The following is a 22882-nucleotide window of genomic DNA, read 5'->3' on the forward strand; positions in this document are numbered from 1 at the left end:
CTGAGAACAGTTATCCAGCCAGTTATGCAGCTACCCTATAGTAGTCCCATCTTGGCTGTATTTGCCTAATTTATTGATAAGAAGGTCATGCAAAACCATGTCAAATGCCTTACTAAAGTTTAGGTATACCACGTCCACCGCTTCTCCCTTATCCGCAAGGCTTGATATCCTATCAAAGAAAGCTATCAGATTGGTTTGACATGATTTGTGTTTGAGAAATCCATGTTGGCTCTTACCTATCACCTTATTTTCCAAATGTTTGCAGATGGATTCCTTAATTACTTGCTGCATTATCTTCCCTGGCACAGAAGTTAAACTGACTGGTCTGTAGTTTCCTGGGTTGGTCTTATTTCCCTTTTTATAGATGGGCACTATATTTGCCCTTTTCCAGTCTTCTGGAATCTCTCCTGACTGCCATGATTTTTCAAAGATGATAGCTAATGGCTCAGATACCTCCTCTATCAGCACCTTGAGTATTCTAGGATGCATTTCATCAGGCCCTGGTGACTTGCAGGCATCTAACTTTTCTAGGTGATTTTTCACTTGTTCTTTTTTTTATTTTAACTTCTAAACCTACCCCATTTTCACTAGCATTCACTATGTTAGGCATTCCATCACCATCCATCTTCTTGACAAAAACTGAAACAAAGAAATCATTAAACTCCTCTGCCATTTCCAAGTTTTCTGTTATAGTCAGCAAATCTTCTTCCATTTATGTCTTTAGAAACAGCAGAAGCATAACAGATATTAAGGATAAAACAGAATATACCATTGCCAGTTCCATTAGTAGTAGGTATAGGGCAGGTTTGGGGAACCTTTTTTAGGATGGAGCCACTGACCCAGAGAAAAATATATCAGGGACCATACCCAAGAGAGAAGGAGAAAAAAAAAACCCTCATTGACCTGCTGCCCAAGTGAAAAGGAAGAAAAAAGAAACTTCACAGATGTGGCCCCCAAATGAGAAGCAGAAAAAAAAGACACTCCCCTTACTACCCTGCACAGAAATCCAAAGCCAGAGTTTATTCCAGTTGCATGTTGAACCAATTTTGCACAAAGTCTGACAGGTCCCCCATGCAAGGAGCTTTCTGAATGAAGCTGGAGAAGCAGGGAGAGGTCAGGAGCTTCTCTTCTCTCTTACCACAGTGACAAGGAGACGAATCATCAAAGTTTGAAGCGGGCAAGTTTTATATCAGGCCCAGCTGGCCTGTGGGGACTCACTGTCAAGTGCTGAGCAGGGTTCAGAAAATATTTGACATCTACTGCATAAGGAGATTATCTGGAGTAGACATGGAACCTGGAGGAAAGGGGCAGCTTCCTGAAACCTTCTTCTGAAAGGCCTTGTGCCTGTCATTTAGCTGGAGCCCTGGGCTGACCTGGCCAAGGACACTCAGGGAAAAGTCTGAAGCTCAACCGAAAAACACAACAGGACCTTGGGGAGTCTCCTCTTCCCCAACACACACTCTCCTGCTTCCTGACTATTGGAGCTGGCCAGATTGTAGAAGATTCCACAGGGAAAATAGGGCCTGAAGGGCATCCCATGTCTGCACGCCAGTGGTCAATCTCATGCCAAATCTACACTGGTTTCCCAAACCCAGAGTGGCACTGAATGCTGTGAAGTTGCTCCAGCAACCAATTCTCTACTGTCAGTTGCTTGGTTTCTCCTCTTCTTTCCTGTCTGTGTTCTGGTTCCCCCTTCCCACTCCCTGCATTGCTAGAGAAGCCGCTGTCGCCGTCACATCATCTGTGCAGTGGTGCAGCAGGCAAAGTCCCAAGGGAGCCAGTAAGGGACCAGTTGGGAGATGGGGGCTCTTGTGCTCCCTGACATGCTCTGTGGCAGGCCACTCTGCCTCCCTACAGCCCCTTACTGAAACTTACTGGAGGGGGAGTTGTTTAACCCTCTCCCAGTACCATAAGAAAGGGGACAGGCCAATGAGAAATCAAGACTCTAAGACAGACAGTCCCCAAAGCCAATGGGGAGAGGCCAGTGGCCTAGGTGAGCCTGAGTGACAGGGCAGACAGGCCAATGAGAGAGTCAGGAGCCAGGGTCCCGCCCTCCGTGTGAGCGGGCGCTGCCTGAGGGAAAAGCAGGGGGCGCTCAGGGGCCGCAGCAGCAGTGCAGTTGGAGCAGGCGGAGCCAGGTGTGGTGAGCGGCTGGGCAGTGGGAGGGGGCGGGGCCCAGCGCAGGGAGATGCCACCAGGCGGGAGGGGCTGATGCTGGGGAAAAGGGCCCTGCCACCCAGAGCCCGCAGTGTCACAGCAGCACAGCCAGGGGGCCTGGGCTGTGAGGGACAGAGTGTGACCCTCCCTTGTGTCCCAGAGATGGCTGTTTCTGGCACCCTGTGCCCACACAGCAGGGTTAAATTAACAGAGATAGGCAATCTCCTAGAGCTGGAAGGGATCTCACCGAGTCCAGGCCCCTGCCTTCACAGCACAACCAAGTACCATCCCTGACAAATTTTTGCCCCAAATGGCCTCTGCAGGGATTAAACTCACAACCCTGGGTTTAGCAGGCCAATGCTCAAACCACTGAGCTATCCCTCCCCCTTCCTTGGGCCTTGTAACTCAACAGGCACAGTCCCTCCAGCCCCTCTCCATGACAACTGCAGCACAAGAGGCCGAGACCCAGGTTGCCCCAAGACTGCAGCCTCCTCCCTGGGCAAGGCAGCATTGGGGTGGGAGTTCATCCCCACACTAACGATTGCTGCAGTGGGAGAGAAGAGAAACAGGAAATGTCTCTGACCTAAGCTCCAGTTCTAGCCTCTCTGGTTGAAACAGAAACCGATGACAGCGAGAAGAAACCAACATCTACCTGAAACCTTGACTCTAGCTAAGATCCAGCAGCTCTTCGCAGTCTCCCTATTCTGCAGCTATCCTAAGGCTCAGAGTATCCATGGGGCTGTCACAATTACAGCTGCTTGAACATTATGCTGCTTTAAAAGACATCGCTTTTTACTGCTCCCCAAAGTTCTTTGACGTAAATATTACTGTTTACGGTTCAGCAGTGCAACATTTTATCTGCCATCTCATAATGGACTTGGGTTTGGATTTCTTAATAAAGCTGTATCATCACATGTCCGAATTTTGGATATATCATAGAACTTTGCACTGGTTTCCTCATTTGAAAATTCTCCAGACATGACTCTTCTCTGAAGATCGCAAAGCACTTTGCTAACATTGAAGAACTAAGCCTCCCAACACTCCTGTGAAGAAAACATTTTACAGGTGAAGACACTGAGGCAGAGAGATTAAAAGTTTTATCTAGGAATACAGTGAGTCTAGAGCAGAACCAGCACTAAAACTTTATCATCTTGATGCCTGGGCCTGTTCTAAACCATGGTGCTCCCTATAAGTCACAGAATACATCTTCTATATTTTGTGATCAAACAAATTAATCTGTCACAAACTGCTTATTTAGTAAGTAATGATATCCACTTTGCTTCAGAAGCTACAGTGTCATAAAATAGAAATAGTTGTACTACAGCTTTGCATGCCCAATGGAAAATTATTCACAGCATTATTTCACAGTGTTTTAAGTATTTTTCCATTAGATAATATTAAACCCAAGGCTTAGTATTTCTGCAAAAATATAAAATGGCTCCCATATTTCTCCCTATAATAATGAGCCTGATTGCTTGTTCTGTTGTGGGAGCATTTCATACCCACGTGGTGCTCTGGTATAAATGATCACACAAGGTGCAAGGTGATGGAAAAACAGGCTTTTAAAATGCTTTGCAGCCATCTCCCTTCTTTTAACTTCAGGAATACATAAAAGCCAAAAAGCCCAATGAAGCTGACCTCTCAAGTTTAATTGGTGGACAGGCTACCTGAACCACTGAGCCTACTGAAAGTTTTTTTTTCTGCCTCACATTTTGCTGCCTGTCTAATTGCCTATTGTGCTTTATTATCTTCCATGACTTTAGATTTGACCTATTTCTTAGCTTTAGGTGTGTCCGTTTCTTTGATCATTCTTTGGCTCCTTTGCTTTTCCATCTCTTTTGGCTTTATACTTGGCCTTTTCACTCTTCTCCTTTACCTTTAATCTTGCCCTCTCTCTTCTCTTTAGCTCTTTCTTGCTTCCCTCTTTGAATGGCTTTGTTTGCCTTTCTTTGTGGTGCTCTCCACATCCTCTGACTCTGGACTCCCCGATGGGCTGATTCTCAGTTAAGACTTTCTTGGAGAGACATAGCATCTCTCCAGCATCAGTGGATCTGTCAATGTCATCTCTACAGCTCTTGATACAGTCTTTCCCTTGCACTGTGTGAACTCTGGGCCTCATGAGAGGAAATTTATTTTTCTCTGCTGTTTTCCTTATTTTTGTCTGCTTATTAGGATGGGCCTTTCCTGCCTTTTTCAGCCCTTCTTAGGACACTGTGACTATGTCTACACTACAAGGTTTTTGCACAAAAATAGCCGTTTTTACACAAAAACCGGCAGAGCATCCATATCTCAAGCGCGTTTTTGCGTAAAAAAATACAGTAAAATGACAGGACAGAAGGCTTTTGCTGGTAGAGTTATTCCTTTCTCCATGAGGAACAACTTCTTTTTGTGCTACAGCTCTTGCACAAAAAGGCATGTGTGAATACTCCACAGGGGTTTCTTGTGCAAAAAGAGCCTATCAGAAAAAGCACAGGTGCTCTGATGGCCATTCTGTTAATGGCAATCAGAGCTTTCTTGCGCAAGAGCATCCATGCAATATGGATGCTTTCTTGCACAAAAGCACATCGATTTTGCAATGTGCTTTTGAGGTGTGGACACACTTTTGCACAAGAAGTTTTTACAGAATTTTTCTTCTGCGAAAAGCTTCTTGCACAAAAACCCTGCAGTGTAGATTTATTTCTTCTTGTACAAAAACCCTGCAGTGTAACCTATGGGTACATCTACACTACAGTTTTGTCAGAAAACTACCATTTTTCTAACAAAACCTGAGTTACGTCAACACTGCAATCACGTTCTTTCCAAAGTAAACTGAAAGAAGAGGTGGGGTTTTCCGGTGTTGGTAAGCCTCTTTCTACAAGGAAGAAGCCTTTTTCCGAAAGAGCTCTTTCAGAAAAAGACATGTGTGGACGGGGAAGATGGAGTTCTTTTGAAAGAAGAGGAAAGAGGAAAAAAGCACAGGTGCTCTGGTGGCCACTCTGTGCATAGTAATCACAGCTTAAACGCGAGATAGTATCCATTCAGTGTGGACGCTATCTTTCGAAAAAGCAGATAGCTTTTTCAATACGCTTTTGTGTGTGGAGGCTCTCTTTCGGAAGAAGTTTTTTCGGATGATCTCTTCCAAAAAAAGGTTCTTCCGAAAGAAGCCTGCAGTCTAGACATAGACTCAGATGCTGCCTCTTCTCTCTCAATTCAGTCCTGACTATTGAGTATGTTCTGGCAGCTGCTACAGTGCTTGGAAAATGTAAGGCAAGTTCTCCCTTCAGTATAGACTGCCACTCACTCTTCCTTTATTCCTTTCCCTTGATTTCTTCCCCCTCTCTCTGGAGAGGAATCTAGTGTATTTGGAAACAAAGGATTAGGTTCTTGAGTTGGACTAATGAGCTGAACAGGAGCCAAGTGACCAATCACAGAGGTTATTAACAGCCACTTTTGTGTTCCTCAATTCTGTGATCCTCTAGGAATAGATTTCACCCAAGCATAATTTAGAAAATCTTGAAGGCTGCTGTGATTTTCACCAGCTGCAATTTCTCCTTAGAATTAATTACGGTAGCCAAGGATCACTACTCTTTGTGAGCCTGCTAGGCTGGGGGCCAGAAGAAAGGATAATTTAGAGCAGTGGTATACAACTTGAACCCCAAGCTCTGCATATGGCCCATTTGGGTTCTATGCATCACCCATGTGAACGTTTTGTTTACTGCTGCCCATGTACAGGATTGCCAGTTTCTTCTAGTTTTCATCCATATAGTTTTTTTTCATACCAGTATTACAAAAGTGATATGCACTTAAAGCAGGAGCACCTGAAGTGAGGTGCATGCTGATTGTACACAACTTTGTGAAAGCTACGCATTCCCTCTGCATCCAATCAAAGTGCAAGCACAGATAGCAAAACTATCCTGTCCCAGAAGGACAGCTTGGTTACAACACTGTTGCAGCTCACTGAGATGGAGGGCCAATCATGTGGCCCACTCACTAGCCTAAGTTGCTCTTCATTGATTTAGAGACATTGTATGTAGCTTTATACCAGCTGGGGATTCCTCCCCTCTTGCCACAAGCTCCTGAATTTGTGCAGCTATCTCTCTCTTTTGCACCCTGGGGCTGCTACAATGATGATGCAGAAATGATTTGACTCATGCTGTGGGACAAGGAGTACAGAGAATCTCCATGTTGTGATAAAAGAGTGACGTGATGTATTTAAGGACAATTGGAAATGGCAGATAATCAGCACTATTTCCGAGCATGATGAGACCTACTTTATTGTTCTTCATATGCTTTCCAGCACAAAAGCACAGAGATAACAGAGTGGCAGGCACTTTATATATAGGCCAGGATAAGGAAGAAACATCCCAAGCATGGCTCATTACCTGTGCTTCATACACCCAGATGCCAAATGCTACTCAGGAGACTCTACTCCTAATAGACTATAGATCTTGTTAGCATGACCACCTCTCTTCTTTTGGTATGTTTTGATTAGCAGTGAAATAGATAGTGGTTGACTTTTAGATTTCCATCATTAATTTTCACAGATGAATGGGTAAGGTCACCCCTGTCAGAGTTACTTTTCATTGCAGTGTTTTACACTCAGCTTTCATTCTGAATGTTGTTTTTGTGCCCAAGAACCAGAGACTTACATTATCATTTAAATGAAAAAGGAAATTTTAGAGCACCTGGTGTAGCTGCCAGGAGTGATGGCATTTAGTAATGGGGCAAGCATGTAGGTAGGATGGGGATAGAAAAGTTTGTCAGATACTGCGCTTTATCATCCGCTCCTGTGCATCCTAATGCAAATGAAATTCAACATCACAGAAAAGAGAACAAATGCTATCACTCATTTCAATACCAATACATAAATATACCACATGAGGCAGTGCACCTTTCTAAGCACCTCTATGGAGAACAAACAATAAAAGGGAAGAGCACAAAGGAAACAAAGAAGAGTTTCAAAAGCAGAAAACAGAAGTCACAACAGCATTTGTAGCCAATTAGAGAGATGAATGGGTTACCAAGGGAGGTGGTAGAATCTTCATCCCTAGAGGTTTTTAAGTCTCAGCTTGACAAAACCCTGGCTGGGTTGATTTAGTTGGGATTGTTCCTGCCTTGGGCAGGGGGCTGGACTTGATGACCTCTTGAGGTCTCTTCCAGCTCTATGGTTCTATGAATTAATAACATATTTTACTTCTGTAGTTTTATTATCAGCAGTCTAACAGGTTACTATAGCCCTTAACAATGCTTACAGATTTGATTTTGAAACAATTAATTTTACCTACTGTAAGTACAGATTGAACCTCCCAAATCCAGGACTCTCCAGTCTGGCATCATCCGTGGTCTGGCAGGGCCAGGGATGTTGCTGGGCCAAAGAGCCCCAAAGCAATGCAGGGGCTGGGGAGCACTCGCTGGGACGGGCAGCATCTGGAGAGCACCTGCCCTTGCCTGGAGCCCCCAGCATCAACAAGGCCAGATGGTGGCTGGCGAGCTCCAGCCCTGGCCAGGGAACCCCCGGCATTAGCAGGGCCATGCAGCGGTTTGGGAGCTCCTGCCTGGGCTGGGGAACCCCTGGGGTTAGTGAGGCCACATGGGTGGGGAGTCCTGGCCCCAGCTGGGGAGCCCCCAGCTGCAGCTGGGCTGCTTGTGGCCAGGTGGCCCTGTCTAAACCCTGAGAAACCCCTGGTGGCAGTGGGGCTGGGATGATTGGGCAGCCTCTGCCGGGGAACCCCCGACTGAAGTGGGGCTGGTGGAGGCGGTCGGCCAGAATCCCCAGCAGCAGCAGGGTGGCCCTCGCAGTGGGGCAGACTTGCCAGGTGGCCCTGGCTGGGAAACCCCTGTGGCAGCAGCTGGGCCAGTGGCACTGGGTGGCCCCAACCAGGAACCCTGGGGAACACCCTGCAGCAGTGGAACCAGCAGCAGCCAAGCAGTCCCTGCCAGGAACCCCAGGAGACCTTGGGGCAGAAGGCGGACAGTAGGGTGAGGAGCCATGCCCAGCCAGATTTAGGGGGCCAATGGCAGGACAGAGTGCCCCAGAAAAAGGAGTCTGGGAGCTGGGCAGCAAGCAGGGGAGCACTGGCAAACTTCCTGGCCCAGGCAGCTCAGGTCCTCAGGGTGCCAGACCAGAGGTCCAACCTGTATTAGAAAAAAATAATGAACTTTTCTCAGGATATTAAGGATTGGTCATGTCTCAGAGAAATGGGTGTTCATTCAAAACATAGATCTTTAAAGAAAAAATATTTTATAACTTACTGCGTATGACTGAACCACTTATTTTATAACTTACTGCATATGACCACTAGGCAGTCAATTTACTAGAATCAACTCATTCATCCCTAAAAATATTCTAGAGATACACCTCTTCCTCCAAATGGAAACTCCACTAATAAGATCTATATATTCTCTTCATAATCATACCCCCCCCCCCCAGATATCCAAATCCCTACCACATCATCCTTTTCATCCAGCAGCTGAATAATTCCCTAAAGCACATAACACTCACCATTCCTCCTTACCCAGCAGCCAGGCTACCCTCTCCAGCCCGTCATGCCAGGTACCATATATACCAAAGACAAAGAAAGAAAAAAAGTTGCATTTGATCAGTAGTTGAGTATCAGCAACACCTAAACAATTAGGTCTCAAAGAGGCACTTTTAAAACTGGTACTTCAAACACAGGTTGCACAATACAATTGCAATGATTTTTCCATCCTCTTAAGGAAGTGTTCAAGGAATAAGCAGCTGCTGCCCTCTTGTGGGAACATGTGCACTAGACGGGATTATTTAATTGCAAGACAGAAGCTGTTCTGTCTGGTAAGGCCTTCTAGGAGACCTTCCCAGGCTGGGTCTTCTGCTTGATGGTGTCTTGTTGTGGGTGACAATAGGTAGGTGTGACCCTCTTTGATATTGCACATCCAGGCATTACAATCTGTGTGTGATAGCTTCTGGTAAGCTATTTCCCAGTGGGTGGCTACTTGCCTGTTACTTCCCATTTTTGCTGAAGGTTGCTTCTGACCTGACCTAAACCTAATTCTAAGGCTCTCTTAAGGCTAACCAGCCCTCCTGGATGCAGCTCTTTTAGGAGTGACTAAGACCCACATTACCCTAATTGCCCTTAGGCCATTTTTCTTTGCAGGGTACCTAGGGGATTGCTTCTTTCATTTCAGCTCCCTGTTAGTGCAGCCTTTGGGGTTGCTGCTGCAGACTGTAGTCCCAGTTGTTTTCACTCTGGGACAGCTCCTCCTACAATCTCTCAGCATCCTCCTGGTATCACCTGGCCTCTGGCCCCCTCTTCTGGACACACTCAGCTCGCTGGCCCCCATATTTCCCCAAAGCTGCTTATCTCCCTGTCACTTGTCAGGGCGCCTCCTACCAGACCTCACATAGAATTCAGTCACTTCATTTCTCCCGTGCCTCAGGGCCACCATTCATTAGGCCCACATAGCTGCCTGTGGGTCAAATGTTGCTTCTTGATCCTAATCTGATGGAAGTCATTTTTAGATGATTAAAGCCTAAGTCAAGGCTAGTCAAGGCCTTTATCTTTAGCTGAGATGCTCAGCCTTTGGTTGATGCTTCCTTAGAATTAATTACACAGTTTCATGTGTACTAGTAAAATCTCTTTCCCACATAACATCTAACATGTGGGACTGTTCAGCTGCCGCCCCTTTGGGAAACTGAAAGGATTTCTCTAAGCAACTGTAAAATGTTAGCTGTCATTTGCCAGCAATGGTCATCCTGGTTAGTCTGTTAAGTTACCAATGCAACTGCCATCAGATCAAATCAGCAAAGTTTATTGGAAAGACAGAATGATTACATGTTAGATACTTGTCCTTTTAAGGATGACCACTGTCAGATCTGGGTTTGTTTAGTATTTCATTAAATGTTATTAATTTTGTGGGTCAGTCTTTTGGGGGTGGCAGGACACATACCCCTAAACCCGACGCTGAATCTGTAAGAATTGCCCTGTCTAACATGGACCCAAAGACACTGAGTCATCACCACTGCTGGACTATAGCAATACCATTGCTGTTCCCAAATGCTGACAATCAGACATAGGTACTGTGGTTTAAACAACTTACCATCTTGTGGCAGTTAATAGATAAAATCATTACGGGTGCTCTTGAAATGCTTAAATCTAGAGCTGGCGAAACAGTATTTGTCAGCAACAAACTTCAGTGAATGCTAAACTATTTTGGTTTCACAAATCACTTATAAATACATCTTCCTGTCCAACACATTTGGCATACAACAATCTTTAACCATTATTATAATGGAACAAGTGGCAATCCTGTCTGGCTACGTCTACACTGGCCCCTCTTCCGTAAGGGGCATGTAAATTTCAAGAGTCGTCGTAGGGAAATCCGCGGGGGATTTAAATATCCCCCGCGGCATTTAAATAAAAATGGCCGCCGCTTTTTTCCGGCTTTTAAAAAAGCCGGAAAAGAGCGTCTAGACTGGCCCCGATCCTCCGGAAAAAGCGCCCTTTTCCGGAGGGTCTTATTCTTACTTCAAAGTAAGAATAAGACCCTCCGGAAAAGGGCGCTTTTTCCGGAGGATCGGGGCCAGTCTAGACGCTCTTTTCCGGCTTTTTTAAAAGCCGGAAAAAAGCGGCGGCCATTTTTATTTAAATGCCGCGGGGGATATTTAAATCCCCCGCGGATTTCCCTACGACGACTCTTGAAATTTACATGCCCCTTACGGAAGAGGGGCCAGTGTAGACGTAGCCACTGTGTGTTAAGTCAGGAATTGTTTGACTACTGTTTTAAGTTTTAAAAATGGTCACCCAAGTCCCATGGCTTCAGACCTAGCAAGTTTGCAGAATTTTACTTTTCTGTCAAGGCGCATTCAATCCCTCTCATATTTTGTAATATTTCCATTGCAGTGGTGGTCATTTTTCTGAAGTAAGCACTGTGATGGTGTCATCCGTTCGATCTGTACAGCAAGGAAGATGAGCAAATAGTGACTCCTCAGTGAGACTCACTGGGAATTTGCAGAATGCAATAGTTTCAGTTCACTGTTGGGGTTGGACCTCCCTGGTCTGTCATTCTAGGGACTTGAGCTGTCCCATACCAGGGAGTTTGTTGGACCAACGGAGTCAGTGCTCCCCTGCTGACTGCCTGGTTCCTGGGCTCCTCTCCCTGGGGTTCTCTGCTATGCTGCTGACCCCGCTGAAGTTGGCCCAGCAGGGGCTCCCTACCTTGTTGCCTGCCCACTGTCCCAGGGTCCCCTGGGGTTTGGGAACTGCTTGGCCACTGCCACAGGGTGTCCCCCAGGGTTCCCAGTTGGGGCCACTCAGTGCCGCCAGCCCTGCTGCCGCTAGGGATTCCCCAGCTCGGGCTGCCCTGCTGACTTTAGGGATTCTGCAGATTCTCTGGCCATGGCCGCCTGTCTCCACCAGCCCCCTTCACTCAGCTGTTCCCCAGCAGAGGCTGCCTGTTTCCCCTGACCCCACTGCCACCAGGGGTTTACCGGGATTCCTAGCCAGGGCCGCCCAGCAGCAGGCAGCTTCATGGCCCTGCTAATGGAGGGAGTACCCAGCCACCTGTACCCAGCCTGTCCCAGTTGATGCTCATAGAATCATAGAATCATAGAACTGGAAGAGACCTCAAAAGGTCATCAAGTCCAGCCCCCTGTCCAAGGCAGAACCAATCCCAACTAAATCAACCCATCCAGGGCTTTGTCAAGCTGAGAATTAAAAACCTCTAGGGATGGAGATTCCACCACCTCCCTAAGTAACCCATTCCAGTGCTTCACCACCCTCCTAGTGAAATAGTTTTTCCTAAAATCTAACCTAGACCTCCCCCATTGTAACTTGAGACCATTGCTCCTTGTTCTGCCATCTGTCACTACTGTGAACAGCCTCTCTCCATCCTCTTTGGAACCTCCCTTCAGGAAATTAAAGGCTGCTATCAAATCCCCCCTCCCTCTTCTCTTCTGCAGACTAAACAAACCCAAATCCCTCAGTCTCTCCTCATAGGTAATGTGCTCCAGCCCCCTAATCATTTTGGTCGCCCTCCACTGGACCCTCTCTAATGCACCCGCATCCTTTCTATAGTGGGGGGTCTAGAACTGTACTCAATGCTCCAGATGTGGCCTCACCAGAGCCGAATAAAGGGGAATAATCACTTCTCTGGATCTGCTGGCAATGCTCCTCCTAATGCAATCTAATATGCCATTAGCCTTCTTGGCTACAAGGGCACACTGTTGACTCATATCCAACTTCTCATCCACTGTAATCCCCGGGTCCTTTTCTGCGGAACTGCTACTTAGTCATTCAGTCCCCAGCCTGTAACAATGCTTGGGATTCTTCCGTCCCAAGTTCAGGACTTTACACTTGTCCTTGTTGAACCTCATCAGATTTTTTTTGGTCCAATCCTCTAATCTGTCCAGGTCACTCTGGACCCTATCCCTGCCCTCCAGTGTATCTACCTTTCCCCCTAGCTTAGTGTCATCTGTGAACTTGCTGAGGGTGAAATCCTCATCCAGGTCATTAATAAAGATGTTGAATAAAACCAGTCCAAGAACAGATCCTTGGGGCACTCCGCTAGAAACCAACCACCAACTTGACATCAAGCCGTGGGTTCCTGGCCAGGCTGGGGACTCCCCAGCCTCTGGGTTGCTCCAGGGCTCTTTGGTCCAGCAATATGCATGGCCTGCCGGACAATGGATGTTGCCAGACTAGAGAATCCCAGATTTGAGAGGTTCAACCTATACTTGCATGTCTTGAGTTTGGTTTCATTTTTGTGCTAAGCACCACTGTCTCTGAGCTGACCCCCAAGTCCACCCTCACTGGTTGAAACAGAAACTGATGACAATGAGTGGAAACTAAAGGCTAGCTGAAACCTATACTCCTGCTACGATCCAGAAGCTCTCTGAAATCTCCCAATTCTACCAACTCCCTCAAGACCCTAAAGTATCCTGGGTTTGCCATAGTTACATCTGCCAGAATGTTATTCTGCTTCAAAAGACGTAAACTTTTTATTATTGGTGCCGAAAGTTCTTCAAAGTAAATGCAATTATATTGCCAACAATGCAACAGTGTATTTGCCACCTTATAATGGAATTCATTTTGGATTTGTTAATACAGTTGTATTATCATCATTATTAATTACATGTTTCAGAATTTTTGGTACATCTGAAGCTCGTCTGGACATAACCCTCCTCCAACAATCTCCAAGCCCTCTGTAAACATTAAAGAACTAAACCTCATAACTCTCTCATGAGGAAGCTAGGTCTCAAAACCATTTTACAGATGATGACATTGAGGTAGAGAGATTAAATATTTTATCTAGGAATTCATTTTCCTGCCCATCTAATTGCCTATTGTGCTTCATTATCTCCCATGACTTTAGATTTGACCTATTTCTTAGCTTTAGGCTTGTCCTTTTCTTTGATCATTCCTTGGCTCCCTTGCTTTTCCTTCTCTTTTGGCTTTATACTTGGCCTTTCCACTCTTCTCCTTTACCTTTAATCTTGACCTCTCTCTCTTCCCTTTAGCTCTTTGAATGGCTTTGTTTGCCTTTCTTTGAGGTGCTCTCCACATCCTCTGACTCAGGGCTCCCTGATGGGCTGATTCACTGTTAAGACTTTCTTGGACAGACAGAGTATCTCTCCAGCATCAGTGGAACTGTAATGGCATCTCCAAAGCTCTCAGTACAGTCTTTCCCTTGCACTGTGTGAGGCTTCATGAAAGGAAAAGTATTTTTCTCTGCTATTTTCTTTATTTTTGTCTGCTCTTTAGGGTGGGATTTTCCTGCCTTTCTCAGCCTTTCTGAGGACACTGCCTCTTTTCTCTTCTCTTCTCTTCTCTTCTCTTCTCTTCTCTTCTCTTCTCTTCTCTTCTCTTCTCTTCTCTTCTCTTCTCTTCTCAGTTCTGTCCTGGATGCTGAGCCTGTTCTGGCAGCTGGAGAATGGAAAGCAAGTTTTCATAACAGAGTGAAGTGATTTATTTAAGGATAACATGGAAATGACAGCACTACTTCCAAGGGTGATGTGACCTACTATATTAACTTTTTATGTACTTTTCAGTACAAAAGCACTGAGATGCCAAGAAGACGGGCACCTTATAAAATGCACTGGAATAGGGGAAAAAAATAGGGTATTCTTTGAGCACTGCTCACATGTTACTACACATCCCCATTCCTCTCATCACTTTTGGAGTGTCATGAATCACCTGATTTGTGCTCCGTCCATGCTTCTCCCCTTCCCTCCCAGTGCTTGAACATCTGCAAACAGCTGATTCACAGTGTTTCAGCTCTGGAAGGGTGGGAACAAAGCGCAAATCAGCAAATTCATGGCACTCAAAAAGTGCTGGTAGGGAGAAAGAGGAGTAGGAAGTGAAGGGCTCCAGAGCATGAGTGTGTGAGAGGCACATGTGGTAGGGTGCAGATGGGGTCCACAGTCCACAGGTTGTCCACCATTATTTTATAGTGACTTAACATACTTGAAACAGGTTGCTATGGGTCACTCTTAAATTAGCACTCACCTTCAGTCCAGCCTTCTCTTACTAGTTATCATTTATAAAAGTTTTATTTACACCTTTGCTTGTGGGGTCATGGGAGGGTAAGGCCATGTTTCTTTACTGGTGATTATTTAGGGAAACTATAATAATATCCATATTGTAAAAGCAAATTTAAAGGAATTTTCTTCCAAGGGAGAGTTAAAATTGAATGTCTAGTTCTAAACTGGACAACTGGGGTATGAAGTGGGGATAATTGAGATTCCCATCTGGGAGACAAGCAGTGTGATTCTGGGACTTGTGAAGGTGAGTGCGGGCAGGTACCTTTTCTGTAACTTTTGTTGTTGCAGATGTTTCCTCTGTAATTTAAAAAACTGTTTGTTCCTTCTTACCTAGTTAAATAATGGAACAAGTAGGTAATGTAGCCCCTTCTTTCTCTCAACAGGCACTTAGAATCATTTTTATAATGCCTGGGAGTAACTCTTCTGAATCATCTCTCACATCTTCTAGCCATGGGTCTTCAAATCTTTCTGAGAAGCGCCAGGCAGATGAGAGTAAGTCCAACTACAGAATAATTTTTTGTTTTTGTTTTTAAACCACTCTGCTCTTTTGGGAATGAAACTGTAAAATACTATAATTGGTGTAAAAGGGAGATTATTATTTTCCCTGCTTTTCATGGGAAAAGATTGGCAAATCATGTTTTAAAACACCCATCAAGACAGGCAGAAAGGCAAGAGTTCAGCAGAACATTTCACAACACTGGCACTCATAGCAATCTTAATCCCTCCCTACAAAAACATTTCCTTCTAATCTTTTCCATCCATGTGTGGGTTTTTTCCATCCATATACAGAATAAATGTATTTATGTGCACCAAAGCATATGTGAATGTGCACCATCAGTAGAAACAAAAAACCTTGTGGGTGCTCTACTAATCAGCTTGGCAGCTTTTGAATCTCATATCTTACATGGAAATGCTGCCTACAATACCACTAGTTCTGATCCTGCAGCCTTTGCTCAAGCAAGTGGGAAGTCATAGCAAGAAGGTTTACAGCAGTGGTCTCCAACCTTTTTACACAAAAACACTTTCTCAATTAAAGTGCAATGTAAGATCTACCTCAAACCCAAATACCCTTGCCTGATTTCCTTCCCTGAGGCCTTGCCCTGTCCCCCTTCTTTCATCTCATTCACTTGTATCTAGGCTGGGATGGGGATGCAGGCTCTAGTCTTAGGCATGGGGCAAATGCCTTCTTCCCTTGGCTGCTCTAGGGTCAGCCCCCCTGATTTCTGGGGGTCCCTTATTTTGCCTTCCTAGATTCTGGTCTATCTGTGGGGTAGCCAGGAGTTGAACCTGCTACTCTGTGCTCTCTAAGCTGCTGCCCTGTCCCATTCCAGAGCCCACCCTACTTCCTGAGGCTGCCTTATCCTGTTGCTCCCAGGGAGGGATAGGAAAGGGACTTGAACCTACCACCCTGTGTTCCTCAGACAAATACCCTATACTCTAAGCGACTCCAGAGCCCAGACCCCACCTTCACTTCAGCATGTCTCTTATCCTTCTTTCCTAATATGGGAGCCAGGTCCATCCCTTGGGCAGCCTGTGTTGGTGGCCCAGCCCTTGCCTGAATGGTTGGAGGGGGGCGGGATCAAGCCCACCACCCTGTGCTCCAGAGGCTGATGTCCATCCCCAAGTTCACTGGAGATCCCATCCCACCTCCCTACTTTTAAGCCCCCCACCCTCCACATACCCTGGGAGTAACCAGACACATGATGAGGGACCCTCTGATAACAAGGAGCTAGACTGGATAGCTGTGTCTAGACTGCATCCCTTTTCCGTAAAAAGGATGCAAATTAGACACAGCGCAATTGCAAATGAAGCAGGGATTTAAATCTTCCCTGCTTCATTTGCATATACATGGCTGTCGCTTTTTTCTGGCTCGGGGCTTTGCCGGAAAAAAGCGCCAGTCTAGACGGGGATCTTTCGGAAAATAAAGCCTTTTCCGAAAGATCCCTTATTCCTTATTTTAAGAGGGATAAGGGATCTTTCGGAAAAGGTTTTATTTTCCGAAAGATCCCCGTCTAGACTGGCGCTTTTTGCCGGCAAAACTCTGAGCCGGAAAAAAGTGGCAGCCATGTTTATGCAAATGAAGCAGGGGGGATTTAAATCCCCGCTTCATTTGCAATTGCGATGTATCTAATTTGCATCCCTTTTACGGAAAAGGGATGCAGTCTAGACACAGCCGATTAGAGGCTACTAGGGTAGGGATGGCCTGGGGAGCACAAAGTGAAGAGTTCTAGTCCTGCCAACCCTGGGAGCAGTTAGACAGCTGCCTCACCAATGGAGCAGCAGAGCCAAGGCAGCCCTACTATCCCCCTGGCCCTGCCTCACTCCCAAAAGCAGCTGGCCCCTCATCCACAGGCACCAACAGCCGCAACTGGCCAAGGTTCTCTATTATTGATCAGTGGGAGCTGCAGGAGTGGTGTCTGCAGGTAAGGACAGCATGAACCCCTGCTCTGCCTTTCTCAGGGGGAGGCAGGGACATGTCAGGCACCTCCAGGAGCACACCTAACCATAAGGATAATTACACCAGACATGACATTTTAGTACTCAAAGAATTAAATTTAAGCATAAGAGAGAAATGAACGTTATGAAATGCACAGTCCAGTCAAAAACCAAAAAAAACAACCCCGACTTCTCAAGCAGTAAAAGTAGCAACAACCCCCCCATGTACATGTTGAGTCAGGAGATCAGAGAGAAGAACAGTGAGTGTTTGTGAGAATGACAGAGACACACACAGTGTGTGAGAGTGACAGAGATTTGCATTGCCAAACTCCCTCCATCCCTTTCTCTCTGTGGAGATAGGGAACAGGAGTTGGGGGAGGGGCTCCCCCTTCTCCCTCCGACATCCTGCACAGCAAGCAGGAGGCTTCCAAGGGGCAGCTCCAAGGCAGAGAACAGGAGCAGCGTGACAGTGGGTGGAAGGGCAACTGAAGTACCAGCACTTGAGAGCTTCCTGGCCAAACCAGTCAGGATCACCTGTCAGAGGCTCCAAGATCTACCAGTAGATCCCGATCTACTGGTTGGTGACCACTGGTTTACAGGAATGGACTCCTTATGTGCATTTTAGCTCTTCATTAGGCTAATTGAGTGGACATACACATAAAATATTATCTAATCATAACTAGTAATTACCGCACAATCACATAGGTCAAATGTAATCGATAGCTACATAGAATAAAGGGCCAATGATATCTCTCTGAACCAATGAAAAGGCATGGATCATGTCTCAGTTTCCGCTGAAGCTCAGGGACCCCATTTCAGATTTTGATGTGGGGGGGGGGGAGAAACCTGTGCATGCCATGATGGGGAGGGGGCAGAAGAATGAGAGCATGGGCGAGAGACTTATGACAGCGAATGCAGTGCAAGTCAGTACAAGCTAAGCATAAAATTGGGGGGAAGCAACCCCATCCACCCTCCCACACACACCCATCACCTCTTTCCAGGGGCTACTAAAGCATAGGCAAACTCTAGGCTTTTTGGCAAATTATTTAGCAAGTAGCTAACAGGAGGCATACCTGGGAGGTCGACAAATGCCTTTGATGTCATCCGCAGAGCGTCCAGACTACCGTGCTGAGCCAACAAACAGCTGATCGGCTCAGCGCAGCAGCCATTTAAGTTTAAATGAAGCGGCAATTATTTAAATCTCCACTTCATTTTCCTATGCCGAGTAGTCTAATCTACATGCTTCTGTCACCAGAGGCATGTAGTCTAGACGTACCCTAACATATCCCTCACCTTTTAGTCATGTCTTTTCCAAGCTGAAAAGTCCCTGTCTTGTTAATCTCTTCTCATATGGAAGTCCTTTCTTCCCCTAATCATTTCTGTTTCCCTTTCTGTACCTTTTCCCAATCCAATGTATCTTTTTTAAGATGGGGTGACCAGATGTGCATGCAGTATTCAAGATGTGGGCATACCAGGCATGTCTACACAGCAGGGATAAAGCCGAACGAAGCTATGCAACATGAGCTATGTCAATTGCATAGCTTAAGTCGAAATACTTTATTTCGGCTTTTGGCACTGTCTACACAGAAGGAAGTTTAAGAAAGAGAACTCTTCCTCCGACTTCCCTTATTCCTTGTAAAATGAGGGTTACAGGAGTTGGAGCAAGAAGTCCTCCCGGTCACCATTATTTTGACATTATGTCGAAATAACGGGCTTGTTGTGTAGACACGGACTATATTATTTTGGAATAGGAGAAAATAGGAGAAGAGCAGATGGAAGGGGAGACACAAAGAAAACAAATTTTAGATACCAGCAGCACTTAGACTATACCTGAATGGTTGGAGGTAAATAAAAAGGAAGCTGAGACAGGTTGCCTGCCTAATGACATGATGTTTCTTTGACAGGTGAGGTATTTACCAGAATGTCCTACTTGGCAATTGAGACCAACCCCGATGCTTCATCATCCAGCAGATCTTTGCCACGCCAAAAGAGTGTTCTAAGTATGTACAATGGAAATTTTTTTCTTGTAGAGGTTAAACCTCTAAAATCCAGGGCTCTGTGGTTCGGCAACAGATGTTGCAAAACCAAAGAGTCCCAACTGGCCTGTTTCAGGGGCTGGACTGGAAGTAGGGAGTGTGGTCCCAGAGTCAGTGGGGCCGGCATGGTGGGGAGCACAGTCACCCTGGCCGGGATGAAGACAGCAGGCACAGCAGGGAGCGCAGCCCTACCTGGCCTGAAGGCGTCGGGGCCCTTACCTGGGAGCGCTCTGACCGGTAATGACAGGGAGCGCAGCCTCACCTGTGCCAGAGGCCGTGGGGTCCAGGAGTGGGGCCCAGCACAGTGGGAAGTGGAATCTTGGCCCAGCCAGAGGCAGCAGGACTGGCGGCTGAGAGAGCAGCCAGGACTGGTACTCACGGTGGTGAGCAGAACCCTGACCGCAGGTGGAAGCGCAGTGCTGGCAGGGCTGGAGGCAGCAGGGATGGTGTCGTGGAGCAGAGCCAGGAGGGGAGCTTTGACTCACGTGGTTTGGGACTGCTCAGGTCCTGAAGGTGCTAGACCAGGAAGGTCCCACCTGTAATATACGTTCCTCATGTTCATTAGCAAGAATAAGGAAAGATTTTTCAGGCAAAAGCTGCATCAAGGGCAGGTAGTCTGACATGGAGAGTGGAGTTCAAGCACTACAAAGGATTGCATTGATCCAGGAACTGCTGACATGCACTTTTTATTTTGTTTTCTTACTGGTCCAAAGATGTCTGTTTGTCTGTCTGTAACACAGCAATTCCGGGAAAACACAATCCAATCAATTCAAGAATACTAGGGAATGTCCTTGGCACCAATGGACAGAACTCTATTGGCTTTAGTGAGAATCAGAAAACTGGAAAAGCCTGATTTTCAACTCTGGAGACAGAGATGAGGCAACAACTTTAGGGTTAGAGTTATGCCAGACAGAGCCCTTCAGCCTAATCACTTTTGAAATTCTAGGCCTGCATTGCATAACTATAGTTTCTTTTATATATTCTAAAATATGGTCTTCCTACAGGCTCCTGAAAGAATATGCTGTACCATAATTAAATACACCTATTCTATCAGAAATTTATATTTAGATGGTTAAATTTTCTGCCTCTTTTGGACATATATCTTGTCTTTACATTTGTCTGTAACGGGCGTGTTATACACTTGGGGCTACATAATGATAGTTCATAGTAATAAAGGCTAAAGTAACTTCCCCTCTTTCACATAAAAAGTGGCGCTTCCTGCACCACCACCGGAGAACTCCTGTGTGACTTTGAGATGGGAACCACTGATGTAAACAAATGTAGTGATGTAGGAAAATCCTATGTATGTATGTGCTACTGTATATTTTGTATGATGTTCCATGTGTGGGTTAATGAAGATGTGAAAGTAGAAGCAATTTAAAGCAAGGGACAGATCCAAAGCCAATTGAAATGAATAGAAAAAACCCCACAGATTTTGATGGCCATTGGATCAAGCCCTAACAACCATATGGTTTGTTTTCACAGGAACAATATTTAACATCCCATTCCTTCTGATAATGGCCTTTCTCTCCCTCCCAAGAGCTCTCATAAAGGCTTGTATCTCCACAAAGTAAGCATGAAAGTAAAATTCTTCTGAAGGGTGTATTGAAGGGTAAATTGATATTCAGGAGACAACAGAAAACTCGGCCAGAGACTGGCACAGGAGTTAATGGGGCGATGGGCTCAGTTAGGGTATGTCTACACTATGTGAAAAAGTCAAATAAAGATATACAACTTTAGCTGTTAATTGTGTAGTTGAAGTCAAAGTACCTTAACTTGACTTTTGGTGCTGTCCACACTGCAGGAAGTTAAAGAAGAACATTTTCTCTTCAACTTCCCTTACTCCTTATGAAAGCAGGACTACCAGCATTGACTGGAGTCCCCCATCTCAGTTCGAATTAGCGTGTCTTCACTAGACCTACTAAATCAAACCCTGGAAGATCGACAGCAGCAGCTTTGATCTTCTCTGTAGTGTAGACATACCCTTAGAAACAATGTGTCTGTGATTGTTACTAATACAGGTTTCTCTGCAGTTCTGTGGCAGCTGCTCATGAAACTGAGCAATAACAAAGTCCATCTGCTGGCTCATCACCAGGACCTGCCATTGGCCAAAATCTCAGACCCTGAAAACAGCCTGAGTTAACAAGCTAATCAGAGGAGAATGCTATGAGACCCAGGGTACAGAGTCCATGGCTGCTATTGAAACTGTAGGGTCACAGAAGCCTCTCTGGCTGTTGCTTCTTCCCTCAGAGTCCATGGCTGTGGTTTGATCAGTGGTTTCATTAGTCACAGATCCATCCACAATATCTTGCTTCTTCTCTGCCTCATCTTCCACCTTATCCACAATTCTCCTGCATTTTGGATGAGGGCATGCAGAATCTTTTATGAAACACAGATGGAAGAGACCTCTATGTAGACTCTTAAATGGGTGCTACAAGCCTGCAATGGGGATGACAGGATTTGCCCTAGCCTGAATGAAAGTAGTATCAGAACAAGATTGTGTGAGTGCATGTGGATGCTGTGATAATTCTGTGCTTGGTTTCCTTCAGAGACCTAATCACCTTGCAGAATGGCAAAAAAATCTTCAAGATTCTGTTATTTCTGGTTCCAATAATTTATGGTGAGTAATCATTGAATTCAGGGGATATGTAAAGGTAATCTCAACTTTCAGTGAAGAAAAAAAATGCCCGTTTACAGAATTAATCTAATTACATTGATTGAGGGATTCTTATGACTAGAGACTATGATTGTACTATTATACAAGTTTTTTTCTTCAATGTCTAGCTAGATATTTCCATGGCTCAACATCTCCAAGCATCTCCTTGTATTTCCAAAAAATTGCAATCAATTTTCTTTTCCTTGTCATCATGCTGGAGTAAATAGGTTGGCTAATTGATAGCTCTGGGGGGGAAGAATGGGATCAGTGTTTGTGGGAGATGGAGTAGGTGGGTTGTATGATGAGGTTGTTTTTTTGTAAGGAACTGCTTTATTGTGATGGAAGCAAAGCTGAAGAGCTGAGTTCCACATTTAGTTTTGAATATGGGTGAGGACTCTGGCCATTTACATGTATATATCATGTGGGAGGAAGTTCCACAGTCTAGAACCAGCTCCTATGAAAGTTATGTCTCTCCTCCTCAGAAGCCTCATATTATTTGTCAACATTACAACGTAATGTTGACCAATAATGGGAACATTGTTCAGGGGGAACATTCTGGGAAGTCACAGATGTGAAAGGAGAGGTAATCTCAGTTAGCCTGGCCAATTCCAGGGGTGGCTTTGAATGTTGGGACAGAGACCTAGACCTGAACTCTGTTCAGAGAAGAACCAATTCAGAGAAAGGAGTATCAGGGTGATGTGCTCACCATGATTAGTGTTGTCTTGCAGACTGAATGCTACATTCTGTACCAGCTGGAGCACTCAAGAGGTGTGACATCATTCATAGATATACTGAGCTGCAATAATCATGTCAGGGGTATATGGGTGACCAAGGCTGGGCATAATAAGTTTGATAGGCTGGAGCTTAGTCTTTTCAGAGTTATATGCAGCCCAGCTTCATTTCTCTTCAGCTAACATGTTACCATGGGAGTTTGTAAGTAGATAACTAGGCCATAGTAGTGATTCCAATTTAGGTGAAATAATTCTGTTGTGTGTGTGATTTGCAGCAGGTGTTTACTGTGTTGGCTCACTATCATCCAAGAGATTGACAGAGGGACTGGCATCACCGGTAAGTGTCTCTTGGGACAGGAAAGTAAACTCC

The 22882-nt window shown here is 45.5% G+C and overlaps 1 protein-coding gene across 1 annotated transcript in view; it reads left to right on the forward strand.

The window, feature by feature from the left end:
- Window positions 1–2038: 2038 nt before the first annotated feature.
- Window positions 2039–22882, forward strand: part of LOC102444904 (SUN domain-containing protein 3-like) — a 31605-nt gene continuing 10761 nt past the window's right edge. Inside the window, exons 1-6 of the mRNA XM_075931447.1 lie at window positions 2039–2138; window positions 15037–15145; window positions 18994–19089; window positions 20611–20695; window positions 21675–21745; window positions 22788–22849. Coding sequence (XP_075787562.1) covers window positions 15058–15145; window positions 18994–19089; window positions 20611–20695; window positions 21675–21745; window positions 22788–22849 — 402 coding nt within the window. The 5' untranslated portion in view covers window positions 2039–2138; window positions 15037–15057. The remainder of the gene's footprint in view (window positions 2139–15036; window positions 15146–18993; window positions 19090–20610; window positions 20696–21674; window positions 21746–22787; window positions 22850–22882) is intronic.

This window comes from Pelodiscus sinensis, chromosome 6 (assembly GCF_049634645.1).
Source record: "Pelodiscus sinensis isolate JC-2024 chromosome 6, ASM4963464v1, whole genome shotgun sequence".
In the NCBI taxonomy this organism is placed as follows: domain Eukaryota; kingdom Metazoa; phylum Chordata; order Testudines; family Trionychidae; genus Pelodiscus; species Pelodiscus sinensis.